The 24,047-nt window shown below is 37.9% G+C and overlaps 1 protein-coding gene across 4 annotated transcripts in view; it reads left to right on the forward strand.

Moving 5' to 3' along the window:
• The window catches only part of TSHR (thyroid stimulating hormone receptor), a 44,755-nt gene that overhangs the window by 17,132 nt on the left and 3,576 nt on the right, over window positions 1–24,047 (forward strand). For 3 of the 4 annotated variants that reach the window (XM_041400727.1, XM_041400736.1, XM_041400753.1), the window contains 5 exons: window positions 4,443–4,517; window positions 5,655–5,729; window positions 8,436–8,513; window positions 9,500–9,568; window positions 15,860–15,937. In XM_041400727.1, the coding sequence (XP_041256661.1) occupies window positions 4,443–4,517; window positions 5,655–5,729; window positions 8,436–8,513; window positions 9,500–9,568; window positions 15,860–15,937 (375 nt within the window). The remainder of the gene's footprint in view (window positions 1–4,442; window positions 4,518–5,654; window positions 5,730–8,435; window positions 8,514–9,499; window positions 9,569–15,859; window positions 15,938–24,047) is intronic. The other variant, XM_041400745.1, reaches the window with a different exon arrangement.

The following is a 24,047-nucleotide window of genomic DNA, read 5'->3' on the forward strand; positions in this document are numbered from 1 at the left end:
CGGACGCAGTTTTAAGGAGCATATTAACCTTTCTGAAAGATAGCTGGCAAACATATGTCTCAATTAATCAGCCTAATATTTGAATAGTTCTTCCTATTAGTTTCATTTTTAGGTTCATTTGGATTTGAAAGCAGTTATAGCTTTGGAGCTAAAAATAAGTTCATAGTTATTTGTAAGTCTTGACACATGTCTTTATGACATCAAGTGACTTTCTCTGCACATCCATTCTTGATGCAGTAAAGTTTTTTTGTGTATTTTCATTAAAAAGGAAAATTGAATTGCTGTTCTTGGACAGTCAGATGGTGATTTGATTGTGAACTTCTAGATGAGCATCTCTAAGTAATTTCAGTTAGGACTGCAAAGTGAAATGTTTGTTCAGGGTACCTTTTGCCTTTTTGCATCAATGGTCAACAAAAATGCCTACTAACTGTCTCAGGTTTTCTTATACTTTAAAAGCACTTAATGCCCAGAAGGACTCAGAATTGTAGCACTGCTGTATGCCATGATTTTTCTATTTGCAGAGTGTGTCAAAGCTGCGTTTCAAAAGTAATTTAAAATCAGCTCTCATAGACACTTAGATATCAGGGAACTAGCTTACTAGTCATTTTAATTATACTCTTGGGCTTTATCTGCATTTTAGGCAGCTCAAACTACTAACAGTTTTCCTAGAGTTGCTTGTCATAGAACTGTAACTTTTTAAGTTCACAAGTTTCAATATTTTCAACTCAGCAATTCATAGAAGATAAATTATAAAAGTGCAAACCCTGCTTAATGAATTTACTGATAATCAACTTGCTCTTCTATCTTTATGGACCTTTAAGGATTAATCTTTACACCACAGCAGTCTTTTGATTACAGCTTGAAAATTAAGATCATATAACATTTATGTGTCTTTGAGTATATTACTCATGCCTGATTACTGTAAAAGAAATTGTGAAATGCAGTTTGTCCTGTTAATTGATGAGATCAGAACTATTCAAATGTCCTTTCTCCTTATGGGCTTAACTTCATGGGCTCCAATATTAATGGAGTAGTAGATATACTTTACATCTGTGATTTTAGGGAGGAATTCCTTCCAGTACTCGAAGATTAATCATGTTTGAGTATTTAAAGCAAGGACAGCAGCACAGTTCATGAACGGAAATGAATTTGAAGGTCTGTGGGGAGGAAAGGGTTGGAAAAGAGAAGATTGGCAAGAAGAGAGAAAAATAAATTTGACTAGAATTGTTTTCATTCAGAGACCAATCTTGCACCGAGGAGATGTTGGAAAATAGTGTCAGAGAATCCATGTGTTTTGGTTATTTTTTGCCTACTGAAGAAGTGAAACTTTCTCAGGAGATAACAGAAAATTGTGAGACTTAAAAGCATTCTTCTTACAGACTTGGGGCCTCTTTGTAAGCAGGGAAGGGAGATAAGAAGTTTGGAGCTTGTAAAATACAGCCCAGTAAAGACTTGCATGTGTTCCAAGCCCCCTTTGATATGCAAGGCAGCACTCAGGCACCACTGTGCTTTGCCCCTGCTAATATGAGCCTAGCAGTCTATGTGTCTCTACTTGATTTTTTTGGATCCTCCAGCCAGCAAGATGATGGAATAAATCTACTCTTTGCACTTCAGCTGTGTGTTGTGGTCGCCTTGGCGTTACCTACATTTATCCACAGCACACAGGGTCTTTCTGGTTTTCACCCAGATAAAATGAGAGGCCACATATCCAGGCCAGTCAAATGCAGGAGGCACATTTGACTGGACTAGAAGTAGGGAAAATTGGATTTCTAACCTCATTTTTTCTTAAGTGCAACACTCACTTTCGTCAAGTTACCTTTTATTTTTATACCTCTCTCATCTGTTTTGACTAGACACTGCTCAGCCTGGCTGTCTGCTCCACAGTGGCCCTTTTCTTCCTTTTGGGCTTTAAAGCACCTCTGCAATACAAAGCGTAGGATGAATTGCAAGTATAAATACAGTTTATATAAAAGCTTCTTTTTGAATCCAAACATTACCAGTTCAAGAAAATGAAACAGCAGGGATATAAGCCTTTTCCCAGTGTTTAGTTGAATCATATTGATTCCCTCATTCACATGATTTAAGATTTTCTCTCATTACTGTGCTGTCTCATCTGGCTGTTTAAAATATTTTATTCCCAGATTAGTTAGCTTTTTATTTGCCTTTTTTAATCAGCAAATGTCCTCTCATGGCCCAATTACTTCAGAAATCAAAATTGTATCTCATTACATTACTTTGTTCTTTCAATTTTAGTACCATCTGCTGATTTTGAATTCTTATTTCCAGTACCCTCATTCAAATAATTTAGGCAGAATACTATAAATAGCAACAAAACAAAACCTGATGACTCTTTGATGCTCCAGTGCATTATCCATTTCCAGGCTAAAGGCTGAACTGAAGTCTCTCTTTCCCTGGAATATGCTTGGTCCACAGAGGATTATCACGCCAGGAAGCTCACAAGTCCAACATTTTTAAAGCACCCAGTGATGGAAAAAACATGTCAGTTAATGTTTATGAAGCAAATTCCACTGTTGGGAATGTGATAGCTACATAACTAATAAAATAATTGGAGAGAAGCAAGAAACTGACACTGAGAGGATTTCTTTCAAATGCAGAAACACAGCTACAGTTCAAAGTAGCTAACAGATGTGAAGACTAGTTCACAGCAGCACTACAGTAGCAGTATTAGAGCAATTCATGACATCAATTTAACATGCAAGTAAAAGGGAAATCCTCATTTCCTTGCAGTGTTTTAGTAAACAGAGAGAAAATTGATGACTTGAAAGGTGAAGCAGAACTGTTTTGTCAGTACAACAATATACAGAGAGGTTGAAGTCTTTGTACCAGTGTCTACATAGTGATTTATTTACTAATTTTTGTCTCTTTTCCCACTTCTATTTCTTAGACAACTTGTCTGGGTTGATTTTATCCTATTAAAACAATTCCAGAGCCAGAGGTAGCCTTAAATCCTAATTTTCTGATTCTTACATTATATAGGTTATTTGGCACAGTTAGGCTGTGGTAAATTGAATACTACTGGTTTCTGCCCATTGGGTCTCTGTTCAGTAGCAGCACTTCTTTGACTGACTGGAAGGCTGGAAGATCACCCACATAACCTGCACCACCATGCCATCTAAATCTGTCATCTTTATCAAATTTCTCTATATAAGTAGCTAGAAATGTTTTCTTCAGACCCATTGCTGCACTGCTTGTATCAGAAGGAATGCCTGAAAGGCATTCTTTCTATATGGTTTCTATTTTAAAAAAGGCTGAGAGTTGTTTCAGCAGTGTTATGAGACCAGTGTCCAGAGAAACAGAAGCAAACATGCAAAACCATACATATCCTGCTGGAATCAGTAAAGAGTCCAAGAAATTAAAATCTGCATGTGATGGGGGAAGGCTTTTTTGATAAAATATGAAAATTGGTAGGTCTACTGAATCTACCTCAATACTGAGAATTTTGGCAGAGTCTGCATGGTGCAGCCAGACTGATGACTGTTGTTATAGATAGAAAATAAAGAAATCTGCTAGAAAATAGAGGAATTAGAAATATTGAGGGGAATTGTACTAAGGGAAGAGACAAACATTTCAGAAAAATGAGGAAGTCATGATTCCAGGCAATGATGGTGTTGGCGGGAGGGGCAGCATCCCCACCAACACACCTACAGAAAGCACCATCATGGCATAGCTGTGATTAGTGTCAGGCTGGTTTTTCAACAGGTGCGGACTAAAAAGCCATTTTCAGACCAAGCTTTCTCTTGGATAGAAGTATTTAAAGACTCAGCTGTGGACAGAAGATATAAGGAATGAAGTTTATGTTACGTCTTGCCTTGTTATATAGCAAGAAGATATGCTATCCTCTATACTGCTGGGCATGGCTATGCAGTGAATGCTGTGTCCATTTCAAGTCACAAAACAAAGTTGATTTAAGTGACTGAGCCATCTCTTGATGAGCTCTGTAAAAGACAGGAAAAAAAATACAAAATACTGTCAGACCCGTGAAGAAAGTAAGCAGAAAAACTGCACAAAATTATATGGTGCATAATGGTTCTAATATGATAGGATTATTATTATATACAAATAACAAAGGTTTTACTTTTCTTATTTTTACTCAATATTGCAGACACAAAACCCTCACCATGTTCAAAGTAATAGCCATTACCACAGGGCATTTGTTTTGATTTTAGGGCCATGCAGACAAAGGATCAATAATCAAATCTTAGGTACTTCTTATCCCCTTGCTTCAAAAGGCCAGTCCCCAGGATGGCACCTATCCAGATGATAATGCATCATTGTAAGATTGCTCTGGTCTTGAGCTAGTGCTGTCCAGTACAAAAAGCTGGTTTCAGGAATTAGGTCCCTGAAATTTCATTTTAACATTGCTGATTTCTGTTGTGATATGTTATTAAACATTAATTATCAATGTTCCTCCCTTTTTACAGTGAAATTCGAAATCTTAGAAACTTGGATTACATAGATCCAGATGCTTTTAAGAACCTCCCACTTTTGAAATACCTGTAAGTATTTAGTACCTGCAACAAATTGGTACTTAAATCTCACAGATTACTCTGTACACTGTAGCAGTTTTGTTAGTTTGCTTTTGATTTTGGAGCTGACTGCCATGTTTTTCCCTTGCTTTATTCTAATGACAGAAAGCCAGCAAGGGTAGGGGTTGGAACTCTTACTAGTTTTGTGAGAATGGAAAACATGTTCACAAACTGATCAGTAGTTCTCCCATTTGTCTTATCCATTAAATATCTAGAATACACTAATATTCCTTAGGAAAATTCCACAGCTAGCTCCTTTCTTATGATAAGTGCTGTCTTACTTTATTTTTGTAGGAAATAGTGGGAAGGAGGGACACCACAGATATATACATGTCTTTAGTATTTACTACACATTTACACAGGGTTTTAAAGCATACCTGTTAGCCAAATGTGAAAAGCTCACCTATAGACACCTGATTTCATATGACCTCTACAGCAGAAAGAAATCCTAAAAATGTCCTAGTTTTCTAAAGAAACTTCTGTGATTTTGAGTAATATTTGGAAGAAAGGCTTCCGAGTGTATGTGGTGGTGGTAGTGGCAAGGAGGAAAGATTTGTCCAGGTTTTTCGTATAGATGTGAAATAAAAAAAGGAAGTAGCAAAAAATTCCATTTCAGGAGAATAGTTTTAAAAATTGAGAACTACAGGTGTTTTCACTCTACAGGAGTTCATAAAGAAGGGGCTGTAAGCATTTCATATTTTAGACAATTTCCCTTTTTAGAGCTGTATGAACAACTCTTAGCCTCACTGAAAGATTTGGGGGTCCAGACTATTAACTGAAGCAGCCTTAATATATCAAGTTAAAATAAACCAGAGTTTAAATTATTTTCTTCCTATCAACCTCATAAGATACTTCCCTCTGCAGATCTGCCTGGCTGTCTTATTAATATGTGTTCTCATTTTTTAGATTCCATTATTTATTATAAGTCTGGCATTTTGAATTTTTTCTACTGTTCTTGCATCCTTCTGTTTTGGACAGTTGATGATAAATGAATTGATTGACAACAGAGAGGATACAATAACCATCCTGCCCTGTTGAACATTTTAAATACATTGTTCGTTGTTGTTCAGTGATGCAGTAATTCTTTCTGTTTCTCCTCTCTTTCAGTGGTATTTTTAATACTGGACTCAAAGTATTTCCAGACCTCAACAAAATCTATTCATTTGATGTGAATTTTTTACTGTAAGTATCTGTCCTCACAGCTGGTTAGAATATTGCCATCCTCAGACCACATGAAAATGTATAAGAAGGTTTCTGGTTTTGAGAAAAATATAATTTAAGTCTGACAAAGTGGTTTTCCTCAAGTAATATTGCAATGATCATTAGCACCAAATCTGGAAAATGCCAGCTCACCTAGCACTACACATTTGACCTGAATTAAAGACATGGACATACAGCACATTCATGATACACAACTTCTACAGGCCCTTTGCTTTTATTTTGTTTTTGCTTCTGCATTGGCTGTGCAATACCTGAATTAATACCTGAATTAATATTGAGTGACACATGGGACCTGAGCTGGCATACATCTTTCTAACATCAAGCCACCCTGTCAAAATTATTCTAACAAATTTGTGCTGGCACGGTGAAGCAAACTGCAGAACAATTTCTTGAAGAAAGAGAATGGGAATGCAAGTGGGGACAAGCAGGTCTCCCACTATTATCCTTAAAGGTATTACAGAAACAAAGGGTTCTGCTTTGAACTCTAAAATAAGCAGGAGTTTCTTGGTATTCAAAAAGTACAATACCCACCTGTATTAATCTAAGCCAGAATTTTGAGTTGTAATCAAACTGAGGAGGAAGAGTAGCTCACATGAAGACTTGCGGGCTGACACAAGGTAAAAGTATCTTGGTCCTTTCTTGGTCCCAGAGAGGAGTTAGAAATCTTATGTTGTAGCAGTTTTCAGCTGGAAGAGAATGCTGGGTGGGCTAGGCAAAAGGCAATTAAAAATGAGAAGTGTTATGTTAGAAGGTGATTTGCAGAGATGTGATTGATGATCTACCACAGGCCTTGTTTCAGTGCTGCTAAGCTGTGTTTTTGGTCGAGAAGGGTCAGTTCCCACTGCATTCATGGTCTGCCACTGGCAAGATGAACCTCAGAGCAATAGAGAAATGCTGCTTGTTTTGCTAAAAAGTGTAGACCTGTAGGAATCAATGAGATCTTCCCTTCCAAGGATCTTCTGAAACCAGAAATAAGCTGTGTTCTATAATACACATTCACCTTGGCTGTAGGCCTCCAAGATTGAAACCTGAGCCAGTCAGAGCTCTGAGGGAGATGTAACTACATCTTAAGAACGATTAGAGAGTTTCTCAAAGACCAGAAGGGCTTCAGCTTAGATTGAAAACTCTGCTAGGTTCTGCATAGTAGAGAGAACCAAGAATTGAACAGGCTAGATGAAACAAAGCAGTTTATACAACCATCTGTGTTCTTACTTCCAACTAACTCAGTGCCTTTCTAAGTGGCAGAAAGCCAAACACTGTTTTACCTCTGCCTTGATATTTTTTTATAGTGATAACTAACAAAAGATAAATATAGGTCATACATGCTGCACAGAGTTTTTAAAGAATAGACCTGTACTTTCAAGGAAGATAGTTCTATGATATATATTTCTAAATATTGCTATTCAATGAAAGACTTTTTGTTTCTTTCATCAAGAAAAAAATGCTTTTGAAAAGTAATAGGTTTATAAATAATGAATAAGATATAGCTTGGGGAAAACCCGTTCATTATATTACTATTTGCCTTTGAGGTCAAGCAACTTACAAGTAAACATTTATTTAGAAAAAATGAACCAATCTGCAAAATGTCAAACCCAAATAACTTGTGGTGGAAACCACCCATCAGGGAAAATTACTTGGAATGAAAATGGTTGTAGTACTGTTCAGTGTTAGCACATATATATGCACAAATGTAGCACAGAAAAGGAATGAAGTTATTTCTGGCACATCGTTAGGACTTCTCAGCCCATGGACTTTATGCATTGGCCTTATTAGGCCATACCTAATCCACAAACTGAAGAAAAATAAACTTTTGCACAATATTTTCATTTCCAGACTATAGTATTATTCAGGAAAAATCAGAAAAAGGTCAAAGACTTTGCTCTGCCCTTTTTTTCTACCAGCTTTTTCCTCTCTCCTTTCTCCAATTTAGTAATAGTAAATCTCTTTAGTTTTCCTTTCTCCCTTTTTTTACAACAGAATTTTGTTCTGAAGATACATAGCACTTATTAAGAATGCAGAGTAGGAGTAAAAAAAGTATTTAAGAAATGAGTAGTGAAACCCTCCTTTGGACAAGAGGTGAGAAGAATCAGTAAGTTATTTCACTTACTAGTGAAAGAGATGTGCTAGATGCACTTCCATAAAGTAAAATGCCTCTGTTCTGAATAATGTATTATCTGATATCTGAATTTAGAGAGCAGGATTTCAGCTCTAAAGCCACGTGGGTTGTTCAATTGACACTGCAGCTAATGCTTACTCACTCTGCTAATTCTCTGGCTCATGAGACCAGGGACCTGTCTGTGCCATTAGCCACTATTATCACACAGGCTGGCACACCTCACCAGAACTACAAAACCCACCTACCTCACAAGCTGTCTTCCTGGGTGCTGGAATATGCTCAGTTCTTCATCCTACATGTATCTTCTGTGCCTTAGATATAACTTAACAGGTTATTATTTTAAAATTATTTATTTGAATAAATAAATTTAAAATTATAATATAATTAATATGGCAGTGTTATTTATTTTACAATATATTAATATTAATTTATTTCAATAATTATATTTTTAACTTCTATTTATCAAGGCAGAGAACAATTAATAACAAAGCTGTTCTCCAGATGCTCTGTTGGGCAGATGTTTGATTGTGATATTTTGTCTCCTTTTTCAGTGAAATTGCAGATAACCCTTATATGACTTCAGTGCCTGCAAATGCTTTCCATGGGCTTTGTAATGAATCTCTAACCCTGTAAGTTCTTCCAGTTTAAGTCACAAGGCAATCACCTCTCTGGTAATTGCCTATGGCAAAATGTTTAGAAATAAAATTACTCCTGTCTTACTCTCTAGTAGTTTGCAACAGAGAAATATCACAGACAGACAGCATCTATATTCTAGTTTGCATAAAGTCTGTACTTTGACAGCTATTTGAATCAGTCCTGCTCTTTTCTTTAAACTGGCTTGACTAAAGTAGTTTTTCTACGACCCTAGTGCCAATGAATGTTTATATTTGAAAAAAAACAAAGGAGAAAATCTGCAAAGTTCTACCCCTGTAAAGATTCATCAGGGTTATAACTGTGTCTAACTTTTTTTGCAACCTGAGTGGTACATACCATGGAAACTAATGGATGGCTAACATCAGAAGAGTCATATTTGAAAGAAAAGTCTTAAATAAAGTTCAGAAATGCAAGTCAGTCATTGTGAGCCCCAAGAAATAGCTGATGGGAGTGAAATTACTGTAATGAGTTATGACCTGAACTGGCAGGAAAAGCATTAGAATGCAAACAGATGAATTCTAAAGAAATTCTAAGAAAAAAAATCCTTTTGCTCTAAGGGAGTAAAAGAATGAATTCTAAAAATTTAAGGCACGCCTGATGGTAAAATCAGACCTTTTTTGCTAGTTAGTTCCTGTAGCCTTCCTTAATCAATCCTAGCAGGATTTTCTTTCCTTGCTTTTAGTTTAAGAGTGGGAAAATTATAGCAAAGTGGTTTAGTCTATCATTGCTGTAAAAAGAGGCAGATGGCACACCTGCCTCATGGCATCCTTGATTCAGGTGCAGTCAAGAACACTTCTGGGCATTTGTTTGACCTTGCACAGTAACTACTGCTTCTTCAAGAGACTGAACTTAACTCATCCATAAATGTGCTGTTGCAAAGAAAAATTATGCATAAGATATTAGGTATTCATGTATTGAAGCAGCCCAGAATACACTGATGTAATTTCTTCTTTGCTTGCAGTAAACTCTACAATAATGGTTTTACCAGTATTCAAGGCCATGCTTTTAATGGGACAAATCTGGATGCTATGTAAGTAGCAGGTAATTCTCTTCTTTCAGAAGAAAAAACCCCAAACTTCTCTGCTTATCTGGGGCTCTGAAATGCATATCTAATTTTAATTACTTGAAAGGAGCAAAGTGAGGATGTTAATTTCAGCCAGCAATAACAGTATCATTGCTTAATGTCTTTTGCAGTGTGCTTTCATTTAGTATGTATATTTATAGCTCAGAAATAAAAGCATGGCAAGTAATTCCATTGTGAGTTTTGCTCTGGTTTGAAGCTACAGTAAAACTTTGATCAGCACCTTTTCTAAGACAATTTGGAAGATAAATATGCTTTTTTTTTTTTTTTTTTACAAGACTGTATGTTAGTAAGTGTAGCGCTGATAATGGTAGCAGTTCTTTCACAGGTGTCAGCTGCAAAAAAGAGAGAGGTGTAAGGGGCTGGGAGGAACTCAGAGGAACCAGCCACTTACACTGGAAAAGAGATGTACATCTCAAAATTATGAATCAACCATTTCATATTTCCCTGCAATTTCTTATTGTATTTTCTGAAAAAAAAATATTTAGTGAGTGAACATCTTTTTTACACCACACCCAAAATCATCTGCCTCCATCAGTAAGAGAGAATAAATCTCAATTCTAGAGACTCCATTCACTTTGGCAGAGCTTACTCTTGTCCTACAGAAGCTTGACCAAAAACTCTGTCACTCTCATGAGTAAAGAGATTTCTTCATCTTTAGCTCTTAAATTAACCAGAGAAACATGATGATAGATATGATTATTTTTAGTACTTTATTTTAAATTAGGCTTAAATTCTATAAGAATTCCACAAAAGCATCCTTTACATGGTTCTAATCTTTCCAAACTGCCTATTTTATCTTAGCAGCTAGCTAGACTTCTTAAAGTTTGAAAGGTTTGAGTTAAACTAAAGATCTGGAATAGATCTGATTTTATTCACACTAGTTCAGTTACTTTGAACTTTCATATGAAAAAGGAAGTTTTCCATGATGACATAGTGCTTGTACTAGTGCCCACAGAAATCACAAGATGTAAAATATGGCAAAAATAAAGCCAGTGTCTTGAATGAATCCCTCTAAGCTGCATGCAGCAATACTCAGAACAATACTCAGAAACTTTCCAAGCCTTAGCCATTGTATGAACTGTGCTGGCTCTTCCATTTCGACAAAACATGGGTTGGACACTATTTTGTAGCAATTTTTCTTTATGCTTCTCTCATAGTATGCAGGTGCTATTGCTTCTGCCCTCTCTGGAATTCTCCTTATTATTAAAGAATCAAAGGCAAATGTAGTTTTAGAAGACCTGGAGTTCTAAATGTCTGCTTTACTGAACTGGGAAGGACAGAAGCACACAGCACATACTCTGTAGATACTCTTTGCTTATTTTTAGAAAAAAAAATTGTAATTAGTATTCTTTAAAGATATAGAAGTATTTTTTAAGGCTAAGAGTAGAGGGCTTTACAGAGAGATCTGGACAGACTTGAAAGCCAGGCAATCACCATCTATATTGAATTTAACAATTACTGTATTCTCCATCTGGCATGGTGTAATCCTGGTTACACATACAAAGTGGGAGGCTGGAGAGCAGCCCCACAGAAGTAGATCTGGGGTCCTGGTTGATGGCAAGTTAAGCACAAGCCAGCAGTGCCCTGGCAGCCAGGAGGGCCAGCATTGTCCTGGGGTGCATCAGGCACAGCATGGCCAGCCAGGCAAGGGAGGGGATTGTCCTGCTCTGCTCTGCACTGGGGCAGCCTCACCTCGAGTGCTGGGGGCAGTTTTGGGTGCCACAATAGGAGCAGGATATCAAACCCTTAAGTGTGTCCAAAGGAGAGCAGCCAAGATGGTGAAAGGCCTTGAGGGCAAAACTTATGAGAAGTGGCTGTGGTAACTTGGCTTGTTCAGCCTAGAGAGGGGGAGCATGAGGGGGAGATCTCGTGGCAGCCCACAGCTTCCTCAGGGTGGGCAGTGGAGGGGCAGAGGCTGATCGCTCTCTGGTGACCAGTGACAGGAGACAAGAGAACAGAATGAACCTGCATCAGGGGAGGTTCAACTGGACATTAGGTGAAGGTTCTTCACCAAGAGGGTGGTCAGTCACTGGAAGAGGCTCCCCAGGGGAGTGGTCACAGCACCAAGACAGAGTTCAGATTGCATCTGGTCATGGTCACGATTTTGTTTTTCGTCATCCTGCAAGGACTAGGGAGTTGGACCCCATGATGAATACATGGGTCCCTTCCAACCTGATAACTTCTATGATTTATGATCCTAAGTGAACCCTACCAGAGACTGGCTATGATGCACTGGTCAATCAAATTTTAAAAGAAAAAAAAAACCAACAAACAACCAGCAGAATAACCAAAATTAGACTTATGTTCATGAGTTTATCTACCAGCAGTAAAAATGGTTTATTACAACAAACACTTTTCTCCTAATTAAATCATATGACATTTAGTTGGAGCAGAGCACTACTCTAGATGTACAAGGCAAAGGAGGGAGCTGAACATGAGTGGTAAAGACTTTATCTGTTTGATAAACTACACTGAAATTTCTAAACTAATTTTCTGAAGTAGTTTGGTTACCATATGACAGGATAAAGTATAATTTTGCTAAGTGCAAGCTTGGAGATTTGTTGTTTTTAGCAGCAGCATTAAGTTAATATAAGAGGCAAATACTTAATTTTCTCTATTCTGACATTTCTAATTTGAACTCCTGTTTATCTACCACTATATCGTGAAGGAAATACCTGATTTCTCTGGGTCTGATCCAAGAGCATTTGAATTTAACAAAAATAGGAGCAAAAATAAACTAATAGAAAAAGGGTGAGGGAAATTTGAATGCATTTTGAATTATTATCTCAAGGACAAAAATAAGTAACAAAACAAAACAATCAAAAACAATAATAAATTTTTGGCAAATTATTCAAAGAGTTCATGTTCTATCCATAAATCAGAAGACATTTTTGGGAATATTGGAGGCTATCTTCTACTATGCATTATGCCTTTCTACCACTCTTGCAGTATTAAAATGCCTATGTAATTAAAGGGGGCCAAAAAATTAATGCAGAAAAATTAATGCAAAAAAAATATAGGCGAAAAACCATGGACAAAGGGTTTCCATTATCACAATGAATAATAGCACTACCTAGTTGATCTTGTCATCCAACAAGGATCCACAGTACTGCTATGTAAGTTTTACAAGGGCAGGGAAGTCAGGAACCAAGAATGAAGGGCTCAATGACACTTTTACTGAAAAGCATTCATCTGACACTTGAATCCCTCATCTTAACCCATCATTAAAGTCCCAAACTGCATCACTCCTGCAAAGTGGTGCTGCTGCACCAATGTTTATTTCTGTAAGGTAATTGGTGAGGAAAGAAGAGTTTTTAAAAGATATTTTCAGTGAATGGCAAAATATATTTGTGATGAGCTTTTACAGATCTAAATTACTGAAGTGGAAAATGTGAGATCTCAAAATCTAATCACAAAAATAAACTCCAAAAGAAACTATTTACTTTAGTATACACTTTCAGGCTTCACTTATAATGCTTGGCACAGCTCAGAGTTAAGATAAACTATTGTGTGGAAAAATCATATGATGAATCCTTAGTACTGCTCACTTGCATCTGTTTTGCCTGTCCTCCTTTTCTTTAACCTTCATTTCATAACCCAGCTGGATGCATATTACATAGCACTTGAAATGTCCTGTTAGTGTTTTGTGCCCTCAGAAGGTCCTGCTCAGCACCCTGCAGTCATGGTGTTTTCTGGTGTGGTTGAGGTTTAACACAGTATTCCTCCCACTTACCCTTGACCCTGAGTCCATAGAGGCTGTTAGACACAAGTATAGGTGGTTTACTGCTCTGACTGGATTGAAAAACGTGAAAAAGGGCCTTCATTTACTTACAGTACTACAGAAACATCAGCATCTCCTACTCCAGATTCTGCACTTACTGCTACAGATTTCCTGCAGTTTGCACTGGGGTATTCATGTATATCTGACTGCCATCACCAACTCTCCAAAATTATTATTCTGGTGTCCCCATTGAGGCTAGATATTACATATCACCTATGTGATTTCTAAAACTTCTAAATTTTATTTAGACATGTTGTTACCACCGTTGCGGTTTTCTCTTCTGCAGAAAATTTAAATGACATTCTGTATCATTTAACTATCAGTAACAGCAGGAATTATGGCACTTTCAGAAGGAACTGACTCTACATGTGCTTTTTTTGTCAAATTAGTATTTACCAAAGCCTTATTCTTTCCATCTAAAAGCAGCACCTATCAAAATAAAAGGGCCTAAGCAACTGAAACCAATTAGCATCAGGAAATTGTACATTCTGATGGGCTTGACTCATTGATGTGAAAACTGGCAGCTAACACCACAACCCCTCCTTAGTAACACATGGTTCTGTACTTCCCAAAGTCTCTAGCTGTTTCTATTTGTAACTTTGAAGATTTTTATCAGACATATCAGCTATTATATTTCAGGTTTATTAGTCACTATGGTACTCAAACATCAGGGGAAAATATTTCAAAATTGGACAAGCAATTAAGTGGTTGTATAATAGTCTCTAGTTACTAAAGCAGACAGGTTTTTTTAGGTTAAGCAGGTTTTTGTGTCCTTCAACACTACAACCTAGATGTTGAAATCTTTGATTAATTCTTAACTGTTGCTCTGGTTTTAATTTTTGTATTCATTTTGCAGACAAAAGCATAAGGAAATTTGCACACTAAAGGAAATTATTAGAACAATAGTGTGCCATTTACAGAATATGAAAATCAGTTCTCAGAAAACACAAACACCAGGTAATGCTAGAATGCCATATATTAATAAAGAATGAAAGCTTATTTCAAACAACAACAGCTGAGAAGGTGATATAAACTATTTTCCTCTGTAAGAAACAAGGCTTAAGGCATGAGTAATGTCCAATGAATAGCATGCCAGAAGCACTGTTTGGCTCCCAGAGACTTTCTGTTGTGTAACCCAGATGAAGCGCATTTACTTCTCATTTCTTACTATGGTGATCAATATAAGCTTATATCCAGTGAATGCTATGAAAAATTTGCCAATGACTTCAACCAGGACAGGATTAGAATATTTACTTAATTTTTTCCACACCACAGCTTGCCAGCTGGGCAAGGGAAGGGATTGTCTTGCTCTGCTCTGGTGCAGCCTCACTGTGAGCAGTTTTGGTCACAATATAAGAAAGATACTAAACTATTAGAGAGTGTCCAAAGGAGAGCTGGATGGTGAAGGACCTTGAGGGGATGTATGGGGAGCAGCTGAGGTCACCTGGTCTGTTCAGCCTGGAGGAGACTGAGGGGAGACCTCACTGCAGTTACCATTTCCTCTTGAGGAAAGAGAAGGACACCAATTTCTTCTCTGTAGTACCCAGTGACAGGACAGGAGGGAATGGCCTGAGATTTGTCATAAAGGTTTAGGTCGGATATTAGAAAAAGGTTTTTCACCCAGAGGGTGGCTGGACACTGGAACAGGCTCCTCAGGGAAGTGGTCACAGCACCAAGCCTGACAGAGTTCCAGAAGTGTTTAGACAACAGGCACATGGTGTGACTCTTGGGGTTCTTTGCAGGGCCAGAAGTTGGATTTTAATGATCTTTGTGGGTCCCTTCTAACTCAGAATGTTCTGTGACTCTGTGACCTTCAGAGATACCCTCTGACATCTGTTGTGACCACTTTATCTTCCTAGCTACATCACAAGCTAACTTGTGCATGTTTATAACAGGGTACCAAATATCCCACTCTTTCCTTGCTGTTCTTATAGCAAAACTTCAATCTTTACTTTTGGCCTGTATATAGAAACTTCCATTTGACTATGAAGATTTTAAAGCATTTAAAAATGTTATTGAACTTACAACATGGAGGAAACTGTTTTCCTGTTTGTCCATTATGTTTTCCATCATGTAATTCCCCATACCCCATTCTGACAAAAGAAAACAAAACTATTTGAACTCATCCTCACACATATGTACTTGAAGATAGTGTGTATGCATGTGCCCTTATGTGTATGACAGCGAGAGAAAAAAATTGGAACAAAGATAATAAATAAATTAGCAAAATAAAGTATTTGTTGAGGAATTTAATTGCTTTTAAAAACTGAAAACCTGTATTTTGTTTCTTGGGTACACAGAAAATGAAGTAACTGATTATGTTTCAATATGTGGTTGGGAATGGGTGGCGTTTATACATATTGCTTTTGTACATCTGTGTAGGCAAGTAAACTCGAGATGTTCGGTAACCTATGGATAACTACTTCCAAGTCACTGTATTTTGTTTGTTTCTGCAGCTATCTGCACAAGAACAGATACCTCAAAGTTATCAATGATGATGCATTTCTGGGAGTGCACAGTGGACCAACTCTACTGTAAGTAGGTGAAAATGAATTAGAGAAAGCTTTAAAAACAATCCTGTTTTAGCTTACAATTTCTTTACAATAATTAGCATCAGAGAAGCAGGGACAGGAATGGCATGTTTACAAAAAATAATACCAGAAACCAAGCCTGTGCTTTAGAGAACTGATTTATGAAATGCTTGCATCCTACATTACATATACTGTTCTTACCAATTAGTCTTATGGAAGATTCTGTACTAAAACCTGTCTTATGGCTGTACAATTGTAATACAAAAGAAGGACTCTTGTACCACACATGTAAAGACAACTGAAAGAGAGGAAAAAAAAATGTAGACAGAAAAAGTTACTTCTGATGCCCTTTTTTTTTCACCTCATGTTATTTAGCTTCCAGTCTGATTTAATAATCCTCCAAAGAACTTTTCAATAAAATTAGGAACCATAATGCAGAATGAAAATAAAACTTGAAAGAAGTTAAGAACTTCCAGAAGAATCACATTCCCTGACTCAAATTGTCTAGTACATAATGTAGTGCCTACGACTGATCACAAGGAGAACTGAAATACTGAAGGGGGAATTTCTTCCTCCACTGCAAAACTAGATGATGCTGGCAGTGCTCAGTCCATCTAAGAACAAGCTTTACATTCTACTCTTCAGGAAATCAGCTTATTCATAGCAGAATAAATGTATTTTTCTTGGAAGGAATGCTAGCAGCTACCTGCAATAACAAAAGGTGCAGAAGCCATTATTTTTCTTTCAGAATCTTTTCAAATTCAGAAAATCTGTCTGGCTCCAGCAGGTGAGAGCCTGCAGAAGCACAGATTTTTGACTCTTGATTATTGTGAGTATTTAAAGCATCAGTGTTGTTGTTATGCTGGACAGGTCAGCAAGTAATGATATGCTGCAAAAGGTTGTGGGTGGTTAATCGTATGCTGAAAGAGCCAATTAGCTTCCAGAGCAAAGGCTAGCTTGGAGATGTATCAGTTACACAATACCTCTTGGTTTAGGAGCTAGAGATGCTTTCCTAGGATGTGCATATCTAAAAAAATAAAAGAACTTGTAAAAAGTAAAGAACTTCCTTTTTACCCTGTTTTCAAGTTAGCTATCTTAAATGACTCCAATTTTTTTCTAGTCCTCCATAACTATTGTGATATCCCAGCTACCACTGATCCTTGATCTCAGGACATGTTTTATACTTGCAGTCTAAACAATCAGCTATCCATCTCCTCTTAGAATGATACACTTGCATGGCTAAGAAGAGTCCTAGCAGTACTTATAACTCAAGAGAGATGTGGTACTTACTATAGTGTCATTACAGAGAGAGGTCTCGCTCCTCAAAGGCAGAAAGCCAGAAATGGCATGTAAGCACAGTAAATCAACAGTGGGTTTAAAAAGCAAGAGTATTTCACATCATGATACTTTGATATGCAAGTCCTAAGATAAAGCTCCTAGGATGGTGTCACAGTTTAACACTGGCCTTCACCTCAGCTCCACACAGCTGCGTATTTGCCCCTGCACCCAATGGGATGAGGGAAAGAATTGGAAGGGTAAAGATGAGAAAAATAATGGGTTGAGATAATGTCAGCTTAATAATTAAAAAAGGGATGTTGAAAAAAAAATCAGAGGGGCAAGAAAGCAAACCAAAACCAAGAACAACAAGTGATGTAAGAAAAACAATTGTTCACCACCAGCCCATTGATCCCCAGCCAGTCCCCTGGCAATGGCAGTCATGGCAAATGTCCACCCAGTCTTTACTGCTGAGCATGGTTTGGTAAGGTCTAGAATACCTCAGGTCAGCTGTCCTGGCTATCCTCCTCCAAATTCTTGTGCACCCTTAACCTCCTCGCTGGTCAGATGGTGTGAAAAACAAAAAATGCCTTGGCTGTGTATAAGTACTGCCCAGGGAGAGCTAAAACATCCCTGTATTATCAACATCATTTTCACTCCCAAATCAAAAAAACATAGCCCCATACCAGCGACTGTGAAGAAATTTAACTCTATGCAAACCAAAACCAGTACTGAATTAATAATTCAAGTTAATAGCTTTTAATTTTATTTTAATGTAATTTTAATAGCAGCCTAGGGGCTTGTGTTACCCACAGATAACCAGGAATTATTATGCATGTGTGATGTAGAAAAGGTTTGCCATAAAATGGGCAACAATTTAAAGCGGAATCCTTCCACCTGGACAGCTCTCTTAGCAGACCTTCAGGAAATAGAATTATTTTAACAGGAACAAAAGAGTTTCTGAAACCCCAGATATGCATTATATTAATAGGGCTTAAGTAAAAAAAATGCAAACTGAGTGAAAACCCAGTATTTGTGGTTGTGTCATGTCACTGGTCATTAACAACTCCCACAGGCGACAAAAATGTCCTTGCAATTGGTGCCTTAGTATACACCCCCACTATACCATCATGACCAATGAGTTATTTACAGAGAGACCACAGATTTGTTAACTAGTGTCACAGTCTGAAAAGTCTGACCAATACAGCCCTTTGGGCACTGTAAACAACTTAGCTTGTTATAAGGAAAAGTTTGTTAAGACATTTTTGCTTCAGGCACCTTGGTGTTGTTAGCTGACCATTTCATCTTCCTGAAAATAAAGTTTTACTTCCAAACTGTTTCATCTTGAAGATTAACTCTATGGAAAATTTTTGTGAGAATACTGCTCTTTTTCTGGGACAATGAATGACATTGCATATAGTGGCAGCAGTACACACCAGGAAAAAAAAATTTAGAATTTCAAAAAGGAAACATTTATAGAGCTCTAAGAGAAATTCTATCTTGCCTCCCTACCAAGCTGGCAAAACTTATTGTCTGGAGTTCCCTATATGCACTCTTCAGGTGAGATAGGAATTCACAGTAGTTGGAAAGTGTGCCCCAGAGATTGTGCTTTTTTTCTGATCAGGATTTCAGTAGCAACAGCAACTTAAAGGCTGAAATACAGACCATGGATCCACCCCAATGGGGTAATATTCCATTTTGTCTTTAAAGAAACCCAATGAGAAAAATTTAACTACAAAGAACTCTGCCTGACTATATGTATGTTGTGTGACTTGGGCCATGCTCTCAGACCACCTAATTAAAAATACTCAAGTATGGAAAGCTAGGATTTATTTTATTTTTTTTTTAATTTGCCGTTTACAACAGCAGAGGAGGCAGGGATTGTGCTCACTGAATAGAGGAAAACAGATGTCAGCAACTCTGGTTCTTTGTCACTGTGGTATACTCAGGTGTATGTGGATGTATACACTGATTGCTCTCTTTAGAAAAGTATTTTAAGAGTATGATGACAGTACATTGCTCTTCACCTCAAAATGAAACCTTGGCAAGGATTCAGCAATTCGGTGGACCTGATTTACTAAATGCGACAAGAGCTGCTGCCTAGAGCAAAAGTTCAACAGAGTACAACAAAAATAGAATTAGGGTCATTATTCAATTAGCTTTTGAACAGAGTTCAAACTCAAAATATTACAGTCACAGAAGATACAGGTGAGTAGTTAATTATCTGTAGAATGCAGAATTTCTCTTTAAAGCATCAATTCCCAGTCTAGGAATGGTTCTTCCCATGGGACATAAGCAAATCCTTGAGCAAGAGGAGCACTCTCTATTTTGCTAATCAAACAATGCTTATTTTTAGATTTAAAAAATCTTTCAGTAGAGTTAAAATAGTATCTGTGGTTTAAGCCCATCTATTATATATTTTATGCTTTATCTATTGCGGTTGTCAGAAATTTGTGTATGATTAGGTAAAAATTCTCAATTTTACTATGATGCATTCAATCTCATTTTCTTAACTACCTGTCTTTTAAATTATTGCTGTTACTGGATTTCACACTACAATTGCATACTTCCAGCAATGAAAAGGATTATTGACAAAAGTTATTATCACTTAGATCCAGTTCTGAAATACTGACTTCATAAAATCAACAAAGAATTAGACTGAAATATAATAGTCCAGGAAAAAAAGAAAAAAAATCTGAGCAGCTGAATATCTGTTTAAGACTTCTAAAATATACAGCTCATTCAGAAAACAGCATCATTGAATTCATAAACTATGATTTATTCCCACGTTTATCTGAACTTCTGCAATGTCTCCTTAACATTTAATAGAATGTGTAAATTTCAGCTGAGATAAGCAACAGCCTAGAAAGAAAAGACATGAAAGAAAATACAAGAAAATATATGAGGATGAAACAAAACTACTACCAAGCCAAAATGTTGAGACTGGTTGAGAGCACTTTGGTTGATGTTCTGCCTCACACTATAAAACCCTACACAAGCACTTCCACTACCTGAGTGGGCTGCAGACCACGGCTACTTAAAAGCTCAAGTCTGCTCTGGCTCTAGGCTAGCTGAGAATGTTGCTAGCCTTTTCCACAATCCTGAGCACTTGACACCTTCCACAAGAGTGTGTCTGCCTGGTTTCTGTCTCAGCCTTGTGGGCATTTGTCACAGGCCTTGTAGAAGTCCCAAGAGACTTTGAGCAGATGATAAGCACAGCACTCAGAGAAGTTTGCAAGGCAGGACTTATTTTTACAAAAGCCCCTTACGTGCGACTTTCCCCAGGTATATCATATTCGGTGGCAGCTTGTTTGCTGCCTTTCTGCAGGAGAGCAAAGCTGAAGGTTCCATGACTCTTTTACCAATTCAACTACTTCCTCCTTCAGCTGCTTCAGAACTATTCTGGTGAAATCCAGTCCTTGAGACTTGCTATCATTCATTTTATCAGTTTCCTGCCTAGCTTCTTTTATGGTCACTTCAGTTTGACACAGATCCTCTTGACAACTCCATCAGACCTCTTGCCCATTCTCTTGTGTTTCTTTAAGGGTGCAAGCTATAGCTTAGCCGTGTCAGCAAGACACTCTTATGTGCAATGTAAGCACTGCTGTGTTTAAACATCATCTTAGTTATCAGTATGATTAGATGTTAATGAGGCAGACATAACTTCAGTCAGTTCCCATTTTTCTCAATAGACCAAAATCAGGACTGATCATCCGTGACTGATTGGGACTGACCACACTTGGCTGATTCAGGCTTGGTAAGAAGCAACAGGACAAGAGGAAATCGCCTCAAGTTGTGCCAGGGGAGGTTTAGATTGGATATTAGGAAAAGATTTTTCACAGAAGGGCTTGTAAAGCATTGGAACAGGCTGCCCAGGGAAGTGGTGAAGTCAGGGTCCCTGAAAGTGTTCAAAAAACACATGGATATGGCACTTGAGGACACAGTGAACATGGTGGGTGCTAGATTGATGGTTGGACTGATGATCTTAAAGGTCTTTTCCAACCTTAATTATTCTATACACTGGCACACAAAGATCATTCAGGAAAATGTGTCTTCTCTATGAATGCAGGCACAGATACTATAGTCAGGACAACTCCATCTACTTGGATTCACGTGGCTGTGAGGATTAGTAATTATTTCTAAATCTTTTCAATCTAGTTTGAAGACAGATGCTATGCTGCTTGAAGTAGATTGTGAATCTGATTAGATCATCATCAAGACTAGATTTGCAAAGTAAAAAAAACAATCCTGAAATCCCTGAGAATCCCACACTTTCCTCTTGGCCAGCTGACACACACACAACAAAGTGTGGGCCTAGGTAGAATAACTAAAAAAATATCTTCCATTGGGACACAAATTATCACCAGACTCCCAGGAAGCTCTTTAATTTGTAATAGCAGTGGTACAGAGAGGGTCACAAGACCTCTTGCTGGCAGACACCACATACCAGCAGTTTAGGGACTTCCCAAAAGAGGATTTTAGAAACTTCTAAACTTCTGAGCTATTGTGTTTAATATGGCCCATGGATGGGACAAAGTATCTATTGTTAGCCCTGTAGCAGAATTAATCCTAAATCAACAAGAACTTCAAGGCATCTCTTCCTGTAACTTTTCCCCAAGCTCCCCAGTATAAAACAGAATGCTTAAAAACCAAACCTACAATACCTGTCTGCTTAAATATACACGCATAAGCACATACACAAAAGAATTCATAGAATTTGGTAAGATAGAACAGAAATGACACAGTCTTACAACTAATTCTTCCAAGCCCTTTCTTTTCACTGAACAGATAGTTTCTTCCACATTTTTTAACATCACTTGGTAACACTCTGAGTTGCCACAGACTTTGCATGTTCACCTTTGTTCCCTGGGAAATTGTTTCCACAGCTGGAGCCCTGCTACTCCCTTCTGTTTGCAGCTCTCCAGGAGCTGCAGCTCCATTCCTGCACATCCAGAGAAGCTCCTCTCAGCAGCTATTTCCAAAGCATGAGCCCTTGTCCCCCAGGGTGCTCTTGCTGACCAAGACATTTCTGATGGGAATGTTACACAACTGTGAATAAAACCAAAGCAAAACGGTATATTGTTCTTCTTGTTACTTAGCTTTTTGGCCTGCATGATGAACCACAGCACTGATTTTCACAATGATGCAGTGTTGTAAAAATTTATGCTTTTTCTTATTTTTAAGTCTCTTGCCTCACATTCTTAAGTGCTCCAAAACTCATCTCACAAGAGTAAATAATCATTGCCAATCACCTTCTTCACAATCTGCACAGCACTATAGTCTACTACTGCTGCTTCCTGATGTAGCTTTTCACAAGAGAAAAGTCGTTATCTGTACCTCATTACTTAATACAGAATCAACTTGATACTTCTATCATCCTAGCTGCAGCTTTCCATGCTCTTATTATATAACTGTATATACTATTTTTAGAAGTGCAGGTAATATTTAAGTTACAGTGATACTAGATTTGTGAAGTGAAGTTTTTTTGCTCCATCTTCTGGTTCTTTTCCAAGAATTCTTAGAATTCCATTTTCCTTCAACATTACTAAAAGCACTGACCTGACATTTGCAGAGGACTCCAAGAACTTCCCAGAGTGCTAGCTAAATTAAATGCCCCTGTCATCCATGTAAAGTTAAACTTGCTTTTTTCCTTAACATATTTTACATTCATTAATTTTGAAGCATATTATTTTTCTGCTCATTCACATACTATTCCAAAACCTTCTGCTTCTTCAGACAATTAGCTTTCACTACCTTGTATTACTTTGTACCAGAAACAAGCTTTGTTGCAGCTACTCTCACTTCCTTCCCAGACTGTTAATGAGTATTTCAGCAGTACCAGAGCCAGCCTCGCCTCTGTGGGCCCTGCTGCAATGACCTGTGCATTCAGATACCAACTAACTTTCCATTTTTCCTCTCGCATGAAATCTTGTCATCTCTACTCAGGCTTTTACTCCGCTCTTATATTTTTCAATTTGCATGAAATCTTGTCATTTTTACTCCGCTCTTATATTTTTCAATTAATCCAAGAGACATTCCCCTTGTCACATAACAGAGTAGTTAGCACAACAGCCCTTGATATTTGATTTTGTCAAGGCTTGTCAGAATTCCCAACTCTGCACAAACAGGATCATCTTTCTCCATAAGCTTGTGCCAGTACATATTCAAAGAACTCTCAAAAATGTGTGAGTTGTAATTTCCCTTTCAAAGAGTCTTAGCCTCTCCCATCAAAGAGTGTTTAACCTACCTGCAGAGAGCTGCCACCACCATGAGGACTTGATGGAGACCCATGAGGGTTGCTGAAAAACCAGCCTTGTCTCAGCAAGACCTATCCCAAGATCTAATTTACCAAGATGTTTTGCTGCAGAAGAAGGAAGAGCACTGCCAGCAGGTCAAGGGAGGTGATCCTGCCCCTCTTCTCAGCCCTGCTGAGGCCACAGCTGGAGTGCTGTGTCCAGCTCTGGGCCCCTCAGAGCGAGAGAGACTAGGAGCTCCTGACACAGGTCCACTGGAGAGCAAAAATGATGATTAAGGGACTGGAGCATCTCTCTCATGAGGAAAGGCTGAGGAAGCTGGGCCTGTTCCTTGAAATGACTGAGAGAAGAAATGACTGAGAGGTGACCTCATCATACATCTGAAAAAATTTCTTTGTTGTGAGAGTGCTCAAATGCCATAACACATTGCTAAAGAGGCTGTGGAGTCTCCTGACCTGGAGATGCTGAGAAGTCAATGGGGGACACCTCAGAGCAACCTGCTCCAGGTGACCCTTTTTTGATCAAGGAGGTCAAACTAGATGACTTGGAAACTCAACTACTCTGTGATTCTTTAGAAGGTCAAA

Source organism: Onychostruthus taczanowskii, unplaced genomic scaffold (assembly GCF_017590055.1).
Source record: "Onychostruthus taczanowskii isolate IOZ18803 unplaced genomic scaffold, ASM1759005v1 scaffold1, whole genome shotgun sequence".
NCBI classification, from domain to species: domain Eukaryota; kingdom Metazoa; phylum Chordata; class Aves; order Passeriformes; family Passeridae; genus Onychostruthus; species Onychostruthus taczanowskii.